We start from the raw sequence: 15545 nt of genomic DNA, 5'->3' as shown, positions 1-15545 counted from the left end.
TAATCCCTGCTTCTCCGGGGCTGAGATCCGAGGGCTGATCAAGACTCCAGGCCTGATCCCAAACATAACTAAACTAAAATAAATTAGATAGGATATGCAAGGGAAAGTGGGAAATAAGAAATGCGCCAGCAAGGGGCCGGGAGTTTGGCCTAGTGGTTAAAGTGCTTGCCTAGCATGCATGAAGACCCGGGTTCGATTCCTTGGTACCACATATATAGAAAAAAGCCGGAAGTGGTGCTGTGGCTCAAGTGGTAGAGCTCTAGCCTTGAGAAAGCCCAAGGACAGTGCTCAGACCCTCAGCTCAAGCCCAGGACTGGCAAAAAAAAAAAAAGAAATGTGCCAACAAGAAATGTGCCATACGTATGTAACTGTTTTTTTTCCTCTTTCTTTTTTTTATTATTTTTTTTAATTTTTTGCCAGTTCTGGAGCTTGAACTGAGGGCTGAGCACTGTCCTTGAGCTCTTCAACTCGAGGCTACCATCCTGTCCCTTGAGCCACAGCACCACTTGTTTTCTAGAGGTTAATTGGAGATAAGCTTCTCATGGTCTTCAGTGCCCAGACTGGCTTTGAACTGCGATTCTCAGATCTCCTGAGTAACTGGGATTGCAGGCGTGAGCACATCTGGCTTTTTCTATGTATGTGATACAGAGGAATCAAACCCAGTGCTTTGTGCACGTTAGGCAAGCACTATACCACTAGGCCATGCTCCTGGCCTCTTATATATGTAACTTTAACCCCTCTGTAAATCACCTTGGCCATAAAATTACATTTAAAAAAAGAAGGAAAAAAATATGCAAGGGGAAAAAAAGAAGCAAGCAATGAAAAAGAGCGTAGGTCATTTTAACTGGCCCATATAAGGATATAAAACTTATTTTCGGGCCGGGAGTTTGGCCTAGTGGTTAAAGTGCTTGCCTAGCATGCATGAAGACCCAGGTTCAATTCCTCGGTACCACATACATAGAAAAAAGCCGGAAGTGGTGCTGAGGCTCAAGTGGTGGAGCTCTAGCCTTGAGAAAGTCCAAGGACAGTGCTCAGGCCCTGAGCTCAAGCCCAGGACTGGCAAAAAAACAAAAACAAAAAACAAAAAACAAAAACTTATTTTCTGGTGCTGTGGCTCAAGTGATAGAAGTGAGAAAGCCCAAGACAGTGCCTAGGCCTTGAGTTCAAGCCCCAGGACCGGCAAAAACAAAACAAAACAAAAAAACAGAACAACAACAACAACAACAGAAAAAAACCTACTTACTTTCTATTTTCTGAAGTTTGGAAAAATTATTCAATTTGTGAAATAGAGGGATCTAGGAGATACCAGGAGAAAAACAGCTTTAAGTTGGTGCGTGTGCACAGCAGGGCACAAAAGAGTAACAAGGGTGAGAGTCAAGTTTTCATCATGGCCAGATCCAGGATCCTGGAGGAGGAATGCAGGAAACAAAATCTGTGGAGATTGGGTGGTTCCTGGGTGGGGGAGGACAGAATAGGGACTGGCCGTGACAATGTCCACAGGGCCACTTAGAGAGCCACAAACCAAGTTCCTTCCAGATACAGAGCTCAGAGGCAGCCTGCCCCTCTGGTTCCCCAAATTCTTTGGATTGCAGCAATGGGCAGACCAGAGCTGCATACTTGGGGTGCTGTTTCCTGGACTCTTGATATTGCATTTGATGCAGTGTCTCTTAAGTCTTTACAACCTCTGTTTTGGGTGGGAGGGGCTGGCTCCTTTGCCTCATGGAAAGTCCTGAGTTTGGAGTTCATCTAAGCCACCCCTTCATCCACCAGAGTTTGTGTCAACTCCATTATCAGGCTGGGGTTGCCATCTCTCATGTCTGTCTGGGTGGTGCTGCCCTGCCCCACCCAGGGTGATGGGTGTACCTGGCCCCACACCCCCATCCCTGCCTGTGGCTAATGGTTGTTTGAACCCAGTGTTTGCTTAAGGGGTACAGAGGTGTCTAGACCTCTCCTTCCTTCCTTGGGTACTAGCTGGACCTGTTCATGGAGAACTTTCCTTTGTGCTCCACAGACAGAGGAAAGGGTGAGAGCTCCCTCAACTCTCAAGGTGGCCAGTTTCCAGGTTCCACAAGAATTAGTCCAGAGAGACTACATATGTATTTTACACGTTGTCCTGTGGGGCCTCCTCTCATGTTTTAGAGGCATGGTTGCTTATTAATGTTAAAAAAGGCACACGTGTATGTGTATACACACATATACATAGAGCTTGAACTCAGGGTATGGCACTGTTCCTGAGGTTCTCTGCTCAGGGCTGGCATTCTACCCTTTTGAGCCACAGCTCCACTTCTGTCTTTTGGGGGGTCATTAACTGGAGATTAGAGTCTCATGTACTTTTCTGCCCAGGCTGGCTTTGAATTATGATCTTCAGATCCAGCCTCCTGAGTATCATGAGGCGCTGTGCCTGGCTCACATATAGACACGTGTATGTGTATATATATACATATATATGAATCATGCATGTGTATAACATATGGTGCATATTATAAGCCATTCAGCATTGTATATATTTCTATGTGTGTAACCCCTATATAACACATATTATATACCATGATGTAATATGTAATATATACATGTACTTTTTTTTTTTTTGCTTGAACTCTGGGCCTGGGCGTCGTCCCTGAGCTCTTCAGCTCAAAGCTACCGCCCTACCCCTGGAGCCGCAGAGTCACTTCAGGGTTTCTGGTGGTTCACTGGGGATAAGAGTCTCAGGGTCTTTAGTGCCTCGATCCTCAGATCTCAGCCTTCTGAGCAGCTAGGATAGATTGGCCAGGGCAGGGAAAGCTTGCAAGGGTAGGGCCTGAGACAGCGGTGGGCGGGGCCGGCTCGCGGCGGGCGGGGCCTCCGCGGGGGCGCGCGCGGCTGGGCGGGCGTCGGTGCGCGGGGCGGGGCGAGCGCGGCTGGGCGGGCGTCAGTGCGCGGCTGGGCGGGGCGAGCGCGGCTGGGCGGGGCGAGCGCGGCTGGGCGGGGCGAGCGCGGCTGGGCGGGGCGAGCGCGGCTGGGCGGGCGTCGGTGCGCGGCGCGGCGGCGGCGGCAGCGGCGGCGGCAGCGGCGGCGGCGGGCAGAGTCGCGGCGCGCGGTCCCAGCGCGCCAACGCCGTCTCGGCCGGAGCCCGCGGCGGCCTCACGCGCGGCCTTCCCCCCACCCGGCGACCCGCAGCGGCGGCCGAGCATGGGCGCGCGCGTCTCGGGCGGGCTCCGAGCCCGGGCCGGCCTGCTGCTGGCGGCGCTGCTGCTGCTGCTGCTGCTGCTGCTCGGGCTGCTGGCGCCGGGCGCGCAGGGGGCGCGGGGCCGCGGCGGCGCGGAGAAGAACAGCTACCGCCGCACCGTCAACACCTTCTCCCAGAGCGTCAGCAGCCTCTTCGGCGAGGACAACGTGCGCGCCGCGCAGAAGGTGGGCGACGCGCCCGCGCCCGCGGTCACCTTGCGGGGCCGGCGCGGTGCGCGCGGAGGGCCGGGGGGGGGGGCGCGGGGGGCGCGGGGCCCGGGGGCCCCGGTCGGGAAGCCGTGGCGCCCGGCCCGCGCCCCGCGCCCTCGGCCGCGTCTCCCTGGACCTTGGCCCCGGCGCTGACGCTCCCTCACCCACGTTTCTATGGACTCCACTGTGAGCCAGGCGCGCGCGCCCCGGGTCCTCGCCGCATCCGGCCCGCCTGGGGGGCCGGGCCGGGCCGGGCCCTGGTAGCCGTTGGCTCTCCGGGGGCCCCCGGGGCGGGCGGGGGAGCCCCGTGCGCTCGAGGCTCGAGAGCGGCGGGGTGGTGGGGCGCCCCAGGAAGCGGAAGTGAGTGGGTGCCTGTGCTGTACCTCCCCGCTTTCTCTGCGGGGCTTCTGCGGCCCTGAGGCTCGGGGGCCAGGGGCGTTGTGCTCAGCGTGGGCTGAAGGTCTGCGGAGTGGGTAGGATTGTCACTGCCGCAGCCCGGGGTCGTGGCTCTGAGGGTGCCAGCTTTTGGTGTCGCCTGGCCAGCCTGGCCCGTTTCTGAGGCAGGGCTTTCTCCTTCAGAAGAAAACAAGCAGAAGCCCTGTGGCCCACATCTGTATCCTTGCTATTCAGAAAGCTGAGACGAGGGCAGTGCAGGTCCAAGCCAGCCGAGGCAGGAAAGCCCAGGAGACTTAGCTCCAAGTGCTCGAGCACCAGCCTTGAGCAGAAAAGCGGAGGGACAGCACCTAGGCCCCGAGTTCAAGCCCCACGTCTCTTCCTCCTCCTCTCCCCCACAAAAAAGGTGCCTGCTTGAGAGGAAGGAGAGAAGGACATTAAAAATCCAAATCAGGGCCGGCAGCCTGGCCTACTGGTAGCCTGCTCTCCTAGCATGCACGAAGCCCTGGGTTTGATTCCCCAGTACCCCATACGCAGAAAAAGCTGGAAGTGGCGCTGTGGCTCCAGGGACGGAGTGCTAGTGTTGAGCAAAAGTGTCCAAGGACAGTGCCCAGGCCTCGAGTTCGAGCCCTAGGACTGGCAAAAACAACAACAGCCAATCAGATCTAACCTTGTTGGTCAGAGAAAGGACAGACAACAGACTTACATTTGTTGGGAAAACTGACTTCTGGTCTGATGCTGGTGGCAAACACCTGACTTCCTAGCTACTCAGGAGGCTGAGATCTGAGGATCATGGTTTAGAGCCAGCCTGGGCAGGAAAGTCCTTGAGACTCCTACTTCCAGTTAACTTCTAGAAAACTAGCACTTCTGGAAAAGTAGCACTGTGGCTCAAAGTGGTAGAGCTCTAGCCTTGAGCAGAAAACTCTTAGGGACAGTGCTCAAGCCCTGAGACCACCCCCGCCACCACCACCAGAACACCCTGCCCTCTGGAGGTGTGCACCTTTGTTCTGGGAGTTCCTGCTGTGGCAAATAGTGTGCCAGTGAGGACACTGGCCAGAGCCCAGGGAGCAGAAGAGGCCCGTAGGTGGGCAGGTGAGAGCCAGGACCCCACACATTCCGGTACTGCCCTTGGGGGCCAGCAGCCCTTTGCACAGAGCAGAAGACAGGCAGGAGTCCAAGGGGGCCCTGGCCCTGGCCCGCTACACCAGAGGCTGTGTTTGCTGGGGGTGCAGGGAACCTCACTGAGATGGCTGACCATATTCTAGCTGAGAAACTCTTGAGTTTGTGTGTGTGTGTGTGTGGTGGGCTCCCTCTGGGGTCCACGAGCAGATGTCTGTGCAATGGAGATGGTGGAAATGACAGAGGTTGTGGTTTTCTGAAAACCTAAGTGCTTTTTATGGAGAAACACATCTAGTTATTTTGTTTGATTTTTCTGTGGTGGAGATTGAACCCAGGGCTTTACCCTGAGCTATAGGCCTGGCCATCATTTAATTTTTTTGTTGCTTTGTTTCCTTTTTACCATCTGTGGGGCTTGAACTCAGAGCCTCTGGGCACTGTCCCTGAGCTTTTTCACTCAAGGCCACTTTGAGCCACAGCTCCACTTCTGTTTTCTGGTGATTCATTGAAGATAGGAGTCTTGAGGACTTTCCTGCCCAGGCTGGCTTCAAACCCTGACAGCCTCCTGAGTGGCTGGGATTACAGTGTGAGCCATCTGAATGTGCTAGTGGCTGTAATCTTTAGCCAGTTTGGATTTACACATTCGAGCCAGACTTGCTGTGGTTGTAAAGTCTGGGGACCTTTGAAGAAACCACACCTGCTGCTCTGGCCCTTGTCCTGTGTGTGTGGCTCTACTGCACACTGGCTCTGTGACCTGGGGCTTTTTGCTTTCCCTCTCTGTGCTTCCCTTGGGAGTAGGACTTAGCCTGGATGGGATTGCATTCAAGTAGATTTATCTGGGAGGGGGAGGAGATGGTATGCCACCCTGCCCAAGGCCTGGGTTCAACCACACTACCCTCTTCCCACCCATAAATAAACAAGACTGGGCAGCTCTTGCCACAGTGTTCTGGTGTCTTGTCATTCATGTTCATTGTGGCTGGGATGTCCCCAGTGTGTCATCTGTGGCAGGCGAGCGTGCGTGTGTGTGTGTGTGGGAGAGTGGTTCTGTCAGAACTGTGCATTCCTGGCAGTGGAGGCTGCAGACAGAGCCCGAGGTGCAGGGTCCATCACAGGAAATGGGGACCAGACCGTCTGAGTGAAGGTCCCGCGTGCCAGGTCCTGCGTGCCAGGGCTTCGTCAGGTGGCCGTGTGAATGCAGGGTCCTTTGAGGTGATGAGAATGGCTGGAACCACACCCAGTGTGAGTCCTGGCCCTGCTCACACTTCCTAGAATGATTTTAGTCGTGCTGGGCACACTGGTGGCTCACACCTGTTCCCAGCTGCCCAGAAGGCTGAGATCTGAGCATTGTGGTTTGAAGCCAGCCCGGGGCAGGAATGTCTCTGAAACGTTTCTTTTACCACCAAAAAGTTTGAAGTGAAGCCTTGACCCCCAAAAAGCAGAGACTGCGCCCTGGCCCCGAGTGGAAGTCCCATTACTGGCAGGCACACCCCCCCCCCAATACTGAGTTTGGTAAGCTAGGTTTTGTTTTTGCTCAGAGCAGCGCTCTACCACTGGAAGCACAGCTTCACTGTAAATGATCGCAGTGGACTTGACCTACATGGCCTGTGGGCATCTTCGGAACCGTAGTCGCCACGATAGCTGCTGCATTGGGCGTGCCCCACACAGGCGGAGGCGGGCAGATATTCATCCCCGGAAGTCCTTCCAGGTCCCTCAAGGCCACCGGGCCTGTCCTCTGATGATGTTTGCTCTCTGTCTGTAGTCAGGATTTTAATATTGAGGACTGAGACTAGAGAGTCTCCACCTCGCAGGCAGCGTCCATGCCACTCACTTTTGCTTTTTTGTTTTTCTGTTGGTGGTGGGGCTTGAACTCAGGGCCTGGGTGCTCTTCTATTACTCAATGCTCTGCTATCTGGAGCCACAGCGCTACTACCCATTTTCTGGTGGTTAAGAGTCTCACGGCCTTTCCTGCCCAGGCTGGCTTTGAACCACAGTCCTCAGATCTCAGCCTCTTGAGTAGCTAGGATGACAGGCTTGAACTATTGTGTTTATTTTTGCCAGTCCTGGGGCTTGAACTCAGCCTGGGCACTGTCCCTGAGCTTCTTTTGCTCAAGGCCAGAGCTCTACCACTTGAGCCACAGCACCACTTCTGGCTTTTTCTGTGTATGTGGTGCTGAGGAATGGAAGCCAGGGCTTCAAGCATGCTAGGCAACCCTCTACCACTAGGCCACAGTCCCAGCCCCAGCTGCCCTTGGTTTTACTCTTCTGGGAGCAGTTGCTCTTTTGTTGTTTTAGAGAAGCACGTAGTTTTCTTGTTTGCTGCCCTTTGCCAGCAAGCGTTTTGAATACGATCACTTTGCCGCTTTGCTGGGCATTTTCTCCCATCACTGTTGGAACCAACTCTGAGTTGACAGATGGGGCTTGTGTACTCTGAGGCCATCAGTGCCCACCAGAGCCAGGTACCCGCCTGTAATCTCAGCTCCTTAGGCGGCACAGATCTGAGGACCTTGGTTTAAAGCCAGCCTGGGCACTAAAATCCGTGACTTTTTATTTTCAACTAATCACTAGAAAATGGGAAGTGGGGCTGTGGCTCCAGGGCCAGGAAGGTCCTGGCTACCCCCCCCCCCGCCTCCCCAGCTACTAGCAGGCTTGCGTGGGTCTCACCACCACTTCTGGAGAGGCTGAGGGCACCCAGGCTGGGAGGGCCCTGTCCCCCACCACTTGGCTGGACGTCTGTGTAGGGCGCAGGCCTGCAGAGCTGGTTCTCCTTGCCCAGCGCCCTCCAGGGCTGGGAGCACGGGTGTCCCTCTCCACCTTCACCTGCCCTCCAGGCAGTGCCTTCTGCCTGCCAGTGTGCTGTGCCATCTCCTCAGAGTCACGCGTTTCCTTTGTGGCCTTGGGGCCTGAGTTACTCAACCTGGCATTTCTGTTCTTTTTGGCCTGGAGAGGCAGGGGGGAAGAGGGAGAGGAAGAGAGAGAGAATGTGCCTATACTCAAGGTCTCATGCTTTCTTTCATTCAGCTCCCCCCCCCACCCCCAGGGCTGGTGCTCTACTCCTTGAGTCACACTTCCAGCCAGACTTCTTGCTGGTTAATTGAAAATAGAGTATTCAGTCTTGCTTGCCTCAGACTGGCTTTGGACCATGATCCTCAGATCTGAGCCTCCTGAGTAGCTAGGGTTCGATAGATGTGAGCTGTGCTGTGCCTGGCTCTACGTGGAAGCGTGAGATGCTGTTGAGCACCTGTTCCCCTCTTTCTCCGGGTGGCACTGCTGGCATGTGGGCTGGAGGCAGAGCGTGGGCTGGCCTTGCAGCTGGCTGCTGGGGTGGATCAGATCTGCCGGGACCTGTCTTGCATAGCCCTGGCACACCTGGCCTCCCGACCAAGCCAGCCTGAGAAGGGACCTCTGGCCTCCCAGCCAAGCCAGCCTGAGAAGGGACCTCTGGCCTCCCGACCAAGCCAGCCTGAGAAGGGACCTCTGGCCTGGACTCGCTTTGCCAGCAGGTGCCTGGCGGGGGGTGCGAGGGCTGGTGTAGCAGCTGTGGGGAGAGCTGTGGTGTGATTCTGGGTGGTGTGAGCGCTGGGCCTGTTGTGACTGGAAGCGTGTTTGCTGCCACGTGCAGCCCTGACGGAGATGAGCTTTGGCTGCCTGCCGTGTGCCAAGCTCTGTGCTAGGGCCTCTGTATTCTCATGAGGATTGTATCACGGTCTCATTTCCTAGCTGGGGAAACTGAGGCGCCCAGCAAGGCTGGCAGGAGTAGTGCTGTGTCTGAGGGTCCCTGAAAGACTGCTTCTGCTCATCCTGCCCACCGCTGATGCCACCGCTGCTTTCTCACAAAAGCCCTCCATTTCTCGGTTGCACTGATGGGTGTGGCAGACACATAGACATACAGGTTAGCCAGGGGTGGTGGCTTGCACCTGTAATGCCAGTTATTCAGGAAGCTGAGATGGGGATTCAAAGCTAATTTAGGCAGAGATTCCAAGAGATTCTTATCTCCAGTAAAAAAGCTTGTCACAAGTAGTCATGTGTCGCCCATGGTAGAGCACTAGCCTTGAACAGAAAAACTCAGGGGAAAAAAAATGTTTAGGGACAGCGTTCAGGCCCCGAATTCAAGCCCCAGTAATGTGCACGTGCACACACACACACACACACACACACACACACATTTTAGAGTTAAATAAATTCAGAACTGTTCCTTCAGAATGAGTGTTAATGAAAGGAGTCCCATTTAATAACAGAGGTGGACTTTGCTTTACAGTCTCATATTTTCTTTTTTTTTTTTTTTTCTTGCCAGTCCTGGGCTTGAGCTCAGGGCCTGAGCACTGTCCTTGGACTTTCTCAAGGCTAGGGCTCTACCACTTGAGCCTCAGCACCACTTCCAGCTTTTTTCTATGCATGTGGTACCGAGGAATCGAACCCGGGTCTTCATGCATGCGAGGCAAGTACTTTAACCACTAGGCCAAACTCCAGGCCCCTACAGTCTCATATTTTCTTAACAACGTGTCCGTGGCACTGCATTAGCTAGCCCTCAGCATTTTGCTTTTTGCCTACTGAAATTCCTGGACAGTAGAGCCCACCAAAGGGGCTCCTGCTTCTGAGAGACCACGAAGGCAAAAGTACAGAGCAAGATACACATTGTAACTAGGATACTTTGGTACAGAACCTAGTCTCATAAACTTGATAGATTCCAGAAATTTATTTAGAAAATTCTGGTCTTTGGAAAGTCTCAAAGCCTGGCAGAGGAAAGCGAGATCTGACCAATGCCCAGAGCAGAAGGGCTGCAAGAGAAATGGCAAGCACAGAAGCAGCCACTTTGTGTTAGCAGTGCTGCATGCTGTGCACTGGTGCTGAGTGTGAGTTCATCCTCGGGCAGACCATGAGGAATCAGCTGTGGGCAGCTGGAAGGTGTGAACTTGGGCTCAGGTTCACCGCTTGGGTGGTTTTGGGGGACAGGGCTGGTATTCTGGTGACCTTGTTCTTTCTTGCTGCAGTTCTTGACCCGGCTAACGGAGAGATTTGTGCTGGGAGTGGACATGTTTGTGGAGGCGCTGTGGAAAGTTTGGATGGAGGTCTTGGATGCCCTTGGACTTGACGGTAGGTGTGTGTGCTGGGGGGGGGGGAGGGTGGCAGGGTTGTGTGTCTCTTGCAGTGGTTCCCTGTTTTGCCCTGTGTGGGATGAGGTCTTGTGCTGACCGATTCCTTATCTTCCACCCCAGCCTCCTGAGCCTGGGATCACAGATGCTGTCTCAGTGTGGGGCTCTCCCGTGAGGAAGCCTGCAGCTTGGTTGGAGGGTTTGTGTGGATTAGTCGTGTGGGGGGCCAGGCCTTCCCAGACCCCGTGCAGTGCCGCCTCCCGGGCAGAGCATGTGCCTGTGGGGTGACGCCCTGGCTCGGTGGAGACAGAAGAAGCTGGTCATTTGGCCGGTGGGGATTTCACAGATGGGGAGGAGGTGTTTACAGCACACCAGGAGACTGAAGGCCATGCGGGGCTTGGTGGGCACCTGTGGGCCTGGGTGTCACCCGGCACAGCCGAGGCGGCTCTCTTGGGGAGCTTCTGGGGGCCTTGGGAGGGGTGGGCAGTAACCCAAGTGGGCCTGGGCAGATGCATGGTGCGATTTCAGTGTGCGGTGGTGGGTACACGTTCCCAGCCAGAAGGAAAGCTGGCGTGGGCCCGTCCTGCCAGGCTGCACTCAGGGAGCACGTGGCCCTGACCATGGCTGGGGGAGAGGTGAAGGGGCTGGTAAGGTGCCCACTGAGGGTGGAGGTGGCTCACCTGGCCAGGGGCCTACCGTGTGCTAGCTTTGGTGTCCTGCCTACTTGTGGCCCCTCTGGCTGCCTGGGCATCTCCCCATGCCCCCCACAGGGTGCCCCTCCTGCTCCTGCCAGCCTCACCCCCTGAAGTCCACAGTGGGCACCCTGCTTCTCTGCCTCCCTTGCCAGGATGTCTGCAAAGCGACCCAGGGCACTGGGGCGTGCGGGGTGTAGCCTGTGTGGGGACAGGCTCCACCTGTGCTTCTCCTAGCCAAGCCAGGCTGAACCTCCTTCCTCGGGCCGTGTGACAGCCAGGGGTCTGTGGTCACCTGCGGACACCTCTGCCTGGCATGAATCAAAATGCCTAACTTGCTGGGTGCTGGTGGCTCCCGCCTGTAATCCTAGCTACCTAGCTGAGATCTGAGGATCAGGGTTGTCTTTCAGGCAGGAAAGACTCTTAGCCAAAACGGCAGCAGCATCAGCAATGCGGGCTGTGGGTGTCTCCCCTGCCTCGGCTGCCGTGCGTGCTCCCAGGGGAGACTGTTCCTGCTTAGCCCCCAGAAGATGGGCTCAGGTTCATGCTCGTGGGGAAGCAGGCCCATTGGGGGCATTCTTGGTGGGGTGATCCCAACCTGGATGGGGCCCTGATGTGAATGACTTTAGTCCTTATAGGAAGTGGGGGGTTAGGGCAGAGACACAAAGAAGCATTGAGCAGAGTTCCCATGAAGACATCAGGAGATGGGGTGTGGGCCGCAGCCCAGGACCCCCGGAGCAACGGGAAGTGGCAGGAGGACCCTGCCAGGGCTACCTGTACCTGCACCCCCTCCTCACAGCTCGCTCCTTGGCCCACTTTTTTTTTTTTGGTGGAGTCATGGGGCTTGAACACAGTCTGGGTGCTTGCTGTCCCTAGCTGCTGAGCTCAAGGCTACCACCCTACCTTTGAGCCAAGCCCCACTTCCCGTTTCCTAGAGGTTAACTGGAGATACGAGTCTCAGGTCCTTTTGTGCCCAGGCTGCCTTTGAACCTGGATCCTCAGATCTCAGCCTCCTGAGTAGCGAGGATGACAGGCGGGAGCCACCACCGCTTTTGGCCAACCATCTGAGGTGAGGGCCCTCGGTTTCTACTTTAGCAAGACTGTGGACAAGCTGGGGTGCTGCTTTGGGCCCCAGCAGAATCTGAGGCTGCACCAGGGCTCCCGGGACCTGGCTGAGTCAACACTCAGCCAAACCCTGCAACGGTGTGCAATCCAGCCCCTGCCTGTGCCCCGGAGACACAGCGCTGGCACGGCTGCCACCTCCCGGCAGCCGGGGCTGGGAGATGAGCCCGGGGCCATGTGTGGGAGAGGACCAGTGTGGAGTTCATCTCTCCGTGACCTCCCTCCTTGATTTCATGCTTGCCAAGCATCCAGAGGCCTTGGGGCTGTGTCGGGGGCCCAGCCATTAAGTGCAGAACGCTTCACCGGAAGTTGCATGCAGAGATGTGTATTTTGCCAGTTCTGTCCTTCATCCTTCTTTGGGGGCAGTTAAGAGCAGCCCACCTATAATACCAGCACCGGGAGTCTCAGTGGCTTGGACTGTGCAGTGAGGCCTGTCTCAGTCAAATCCAGTCGAGTCAAAGGAGATGGGTGAACATGATTTTGATAGGCATAGGACAATCAAACATCTCTACCGTCGTTCCTGAGTATTCTGTGGTTTTCAGGTACAAGCTGGCGTCCTTGCCCCCAAAATTCAGTCTGAAATCTGGAATCTGATGCTGGACTTTTTTTTTGTATTGGGGCTAGAACTCAGGGCCTGAGCTTTGTCCCTTAGCCTATTCTTGCTCAAGGTAGCACTCTGCCACTTGAGCCACATTTAGCTTTTTGATAGTTGATTGGCAGTGAACAGCGAGCTTCAGATCTCAGCCTCCACGTGATGGTGGCGTCTTCAGCCTTGGAAGACGCCTGATGAGATACCCTGATGAGATGTGGCTGCTTGTGTGCTCTGCTCTGGAAGAGGAGGTGAATGGAGATCAAGCAAAGTACACAGTTCCAGTGGCTTTGCGACGAAGACTCAGCCTTGCTGTTCTCCCTGAGCTTCTGTTGGGAGCTCCCGGAGTTGAGACTGAGACTCTGGGCAGTGCCGCGCTCACACCTCACTTTGTTTTTGTGGACGCTTCGGGAATAAGAACCCCCCAAACAGCTTAAGCAACCGGGCTTGCTGCTTGCTAAAGCGGGCAGGTTCGCAGAGGAGGGACTGCGGGTGTGCAGACTCCACACATTGTCCATTTTATTACCCACATAGGTGACTTCCCTTCTTTCACGGCCCATGACGGCTACATCAGCTCTAGCCTTTGCATCCACATTCCAGCAGGCAGAAAGAGAAAAGGTAAAGGGCACATTCCAGCCATTTTCTTTCTTTCTTTTTTTTTTTTTTTGGTGCTAATACTGGGGCTTAAAGTCAGGATCTCATGCTCTTGCTTAACTTTTCTGGCTCATGGGCTGGTGTTCTACCGCTTAAGCCATGCCTCCAGTCCAGCTTTTTTTTTGTTTTGTTTTTCCTAAGTGTCATATTTTTATACCTGGGCTGACTCTTGACTCTGAACCTTGTTCCTCAGATATCAGTCTCTTGAGCTAGAGTTACAAGCATGAGCCACTGGTGCTGTTACTTTTTTGTCCTTGGGCTTTCTCAAGCTCTACCACTTGAGCCACAATACCACTTTCGGCTTTTTTCTGTGTATGTGGTACCGAGGAATTAAACCCGGGTCTTCGGCATGCTAGGCAAGCACTCTGCCACTAGGTCAAACTCCTGGCCCTGAGTTCTTTTGTTGTTGTTGACCCCGCCCCCTGGTGCTCACTCCCTTTTGCCTGCCCTGACAGAACCTGACAGAACCTTAGCTGTGAGCCCGCCCAGCACCATCCTTTTTTTTTTTTTTTGGTTCCTTGTGGGGCTTGAACTCTGGACCTGGGCGTTGTCCCTGAGTTCTTCAGCTCAAGGCTACTGCCTACCCTTTGAGCCGCAGCCCCATTTCCCAGTTTTCTAGTAATTAATTGAAAATAAGACTCTCAGGTTCTTTAGTGCCTGAGCTGGCTTTGAACCTCCATCCTCAGATGTCAGCCTCCTGAGTAGCTAGGATGACAGGCGTGAGCCATCGTGCCCGTCTTTCTTTTCTTTTCTCTCTCTCTTTCTCTCTCTCTCTTTTTTTTTTCTCTTTCTCTCTTTCTTTCCTTCTTTGTTTGTTTGTTTGTTTCATTCAAGGCTAGCGATCCACTACTTGTAGCCATAGCTCTACTTCTGGTTTTCTGGTTAATTGAAGATAGAGTCTCACAGATTTTCCTCCTCAGATCTCAGCCTCCTGCATAGCTAGGATTACAGGTGTGAGCCACTGTGGCCTGGCTTCAACTCCTTAAAGCTCCTGCAGAACATTTTGATCCACTACTCCTTGGCTAAAACTTTGTTATATAGCTGTAAGGGAGACTGGGAAATATTTTTTTGTCCTGGGTAGCTGTGGAGTTTAAAGACCAGATCTGCAGGCTCTGGCCCACGGTGAAAGGTGTTTGATTTCTTGAGGCTGAGACTCAGTGTGTAGCTCTCACTGCCTATCATCCTCCAGTGCTGAGATTGTAGGCATGGGGCTGGCTTGAAGTGTGTTGGTAATAACCCAGGGCAAGAGCAGGCCGGGCAGTCCTCCAGGCTGCCCGTGTCTCCTCACAGCCTAGTTTGGAGAGCTGGGTGCCTTACTCTGTTCCTTGGGTTGGGGGCTGCAGCGGGGCCCCTGCCTGGTAGAAGTGACCGGGGCGTGTGTTCTGTGATCTCTCTGCAGTGTCCAACCTGTCCCAGTACTTCAGCCCAGCCTCCGTGTCCAACAGCCCAGCGCGGGCCCTCCTGCTGGTGGGCGTGGTCCTGCTGGCCTACTGGTTCCTGTCTCTGACCTTGGGCTTCACCTTCAGCGTCCTGCACCTGGTGTCCGGCCGCTTCTTCTGGCTGGTGCGGGTGGTGCTGTTCTCCATGTCGTGCGTGTACATTCTGCACAAGTACCAGGGCGAGCCGGAGCACGCCGTGCCGCCGCTGTGCCTCGTGGTGGCCGTGTACTTCATGACCGGGCCCATGGGCGTGTACTGGCGGGGCAGCCCGGCCGGTGGCCGGGGCGCGGGCACTCCCAGTGTGGAGGAGAAGCTGGACCACCTGGAGAACCAGGTCAGACTGCTCAACATCCGCCTCAACAGGGTGCTGGAGAGCCTGGACCGCTCCAAGGACAAGTGAAGGTCAGGTGCCCGGCCGGGTCCCCGGGCACCAGCTCCCACTCCCAGAAGACACAAGAGGAGGAAAGGAACCACCCCCTCGGCCCCCCCAAATCTTAATAAACAGCACTGAGCAAGAACGTGGCGCCTGCTGAGCCTTGGCGCCAACCCTTAGGACCCGCTGAGAAGACTGGAGAGACCGCTGCAGCCCCACGCCAGGCGTGACAGCGGAGACTCTTGCTTTCTAAACAAAACGATATGACCTAGAAGCTGTACAGTAAGAGAAATTTATCCGTGCGTAGAACATAAAGTTAATTTTTTCAAGCATTGACAAATACATCTTTTGTAAGGTTTTTAAATAAAGGCAGCCGAGTCCTGTGGATTAGAACCTCACCTCAGAGGGAGCTGGGCTGACACTGGAGGAAAAGCCAGCGCTGGGTTTAAAGAGGAAGGATTGGCGGGTGAGGTTTGTGGGTGTCATCTTCACATCCCCAAGCTGTGAGCCTTGCTTTGTGTCCTTTGGGGTGTGCAGCTTGATTCCTCACCGGGGTGGCCGGGGCGCTCCACTCAGCACCGTCACCCGCCATCCCGGGGAGCACATCGCTGCCGTCCAAGTGAGAACCTCGCGGGGAAAAGCCCTGCTCTGTTTTTCTTTTCC

General features: G+C 55.1%; 1 protein-coding gene across 2 annotated transcripts; it reads left to right on the top strand.

Moving 5' to 3' along the window:
* The first annotated feature begins 3168 nt into the window (after window positions 1-3168).
* On the top strand, window positions 3169-15027 carry Bri3bp (BRI3 binding protein). Of its 2 annotated transcripts, XM_090319866.1 has the most exons (4): window positions 3169-3390; window positions 9912-10014; window positions 12951-13034; window positions 14470-15027. In XM_090319866.1, exons 1-4 carry the CDS (start codon window positions 3169-3171, stop codon window positions 14907-14909), a joined length of 849 nt encoding a protein of 282 aa, XP_090175992.1. In that variant the 3' UTR covers window positions 14910-15027. The 2 variants fall into 2 exon arrangements, with proteins under 2 accessions (XP_090175992.1, XP_090175993.1); XM_090319867.1 differs by lacking the exon at window positions 12951-13034.
* The last annotated feature ends 518 nt before the right edge of the window (window positions 15028-15545 follow it).

The sequence above is a fragment of the Megascapheus bottae genome, chromosome 28, assembly GCF_031878675.1.
Source record: "Megascapheus bottae isolate mThoBot1 chromosome 28, mThoBot2.hap1, whole genome shotgun sequence".
Taxonomy (NCBI): Eukaryota; Metazoa; Chordata; class Mammalia; order Rodentia; family Geomyidae; genus Megascapheus; species Megascapheus bottae.
The sequence above is the reverse complement of the archived record's forward strand: the minus strand, read 5'-3'. Positions and strand labels throughout refer to the sequence as shown.

Bases quoted from the DNA above. Each gene is read 5' to 3' on its own strand.
- Bri3bp (XM_090319866.1), top strand. From the start codon at position 3,169: ATGGGCGCGCGCGTCTCGGGCGGGCTCCGAGCCCGGGCCGGCCTGCTG. The intron at 3,391-9,911 runs GTGGGCGACGCG...TTCTTGCTGCAG, and splicing joins ACGTGCGCGCCGCGCAGAAG to TTCTTGACCCGGCTAACGGA. The intron at 13,035-14,469 runs GTAAAGGGCACA...ATCTCTCTGCAG, and splicing joins AGCAGGCAGAAAGAGAAAAG to TGTCCAACCTGTCCCAGTAC.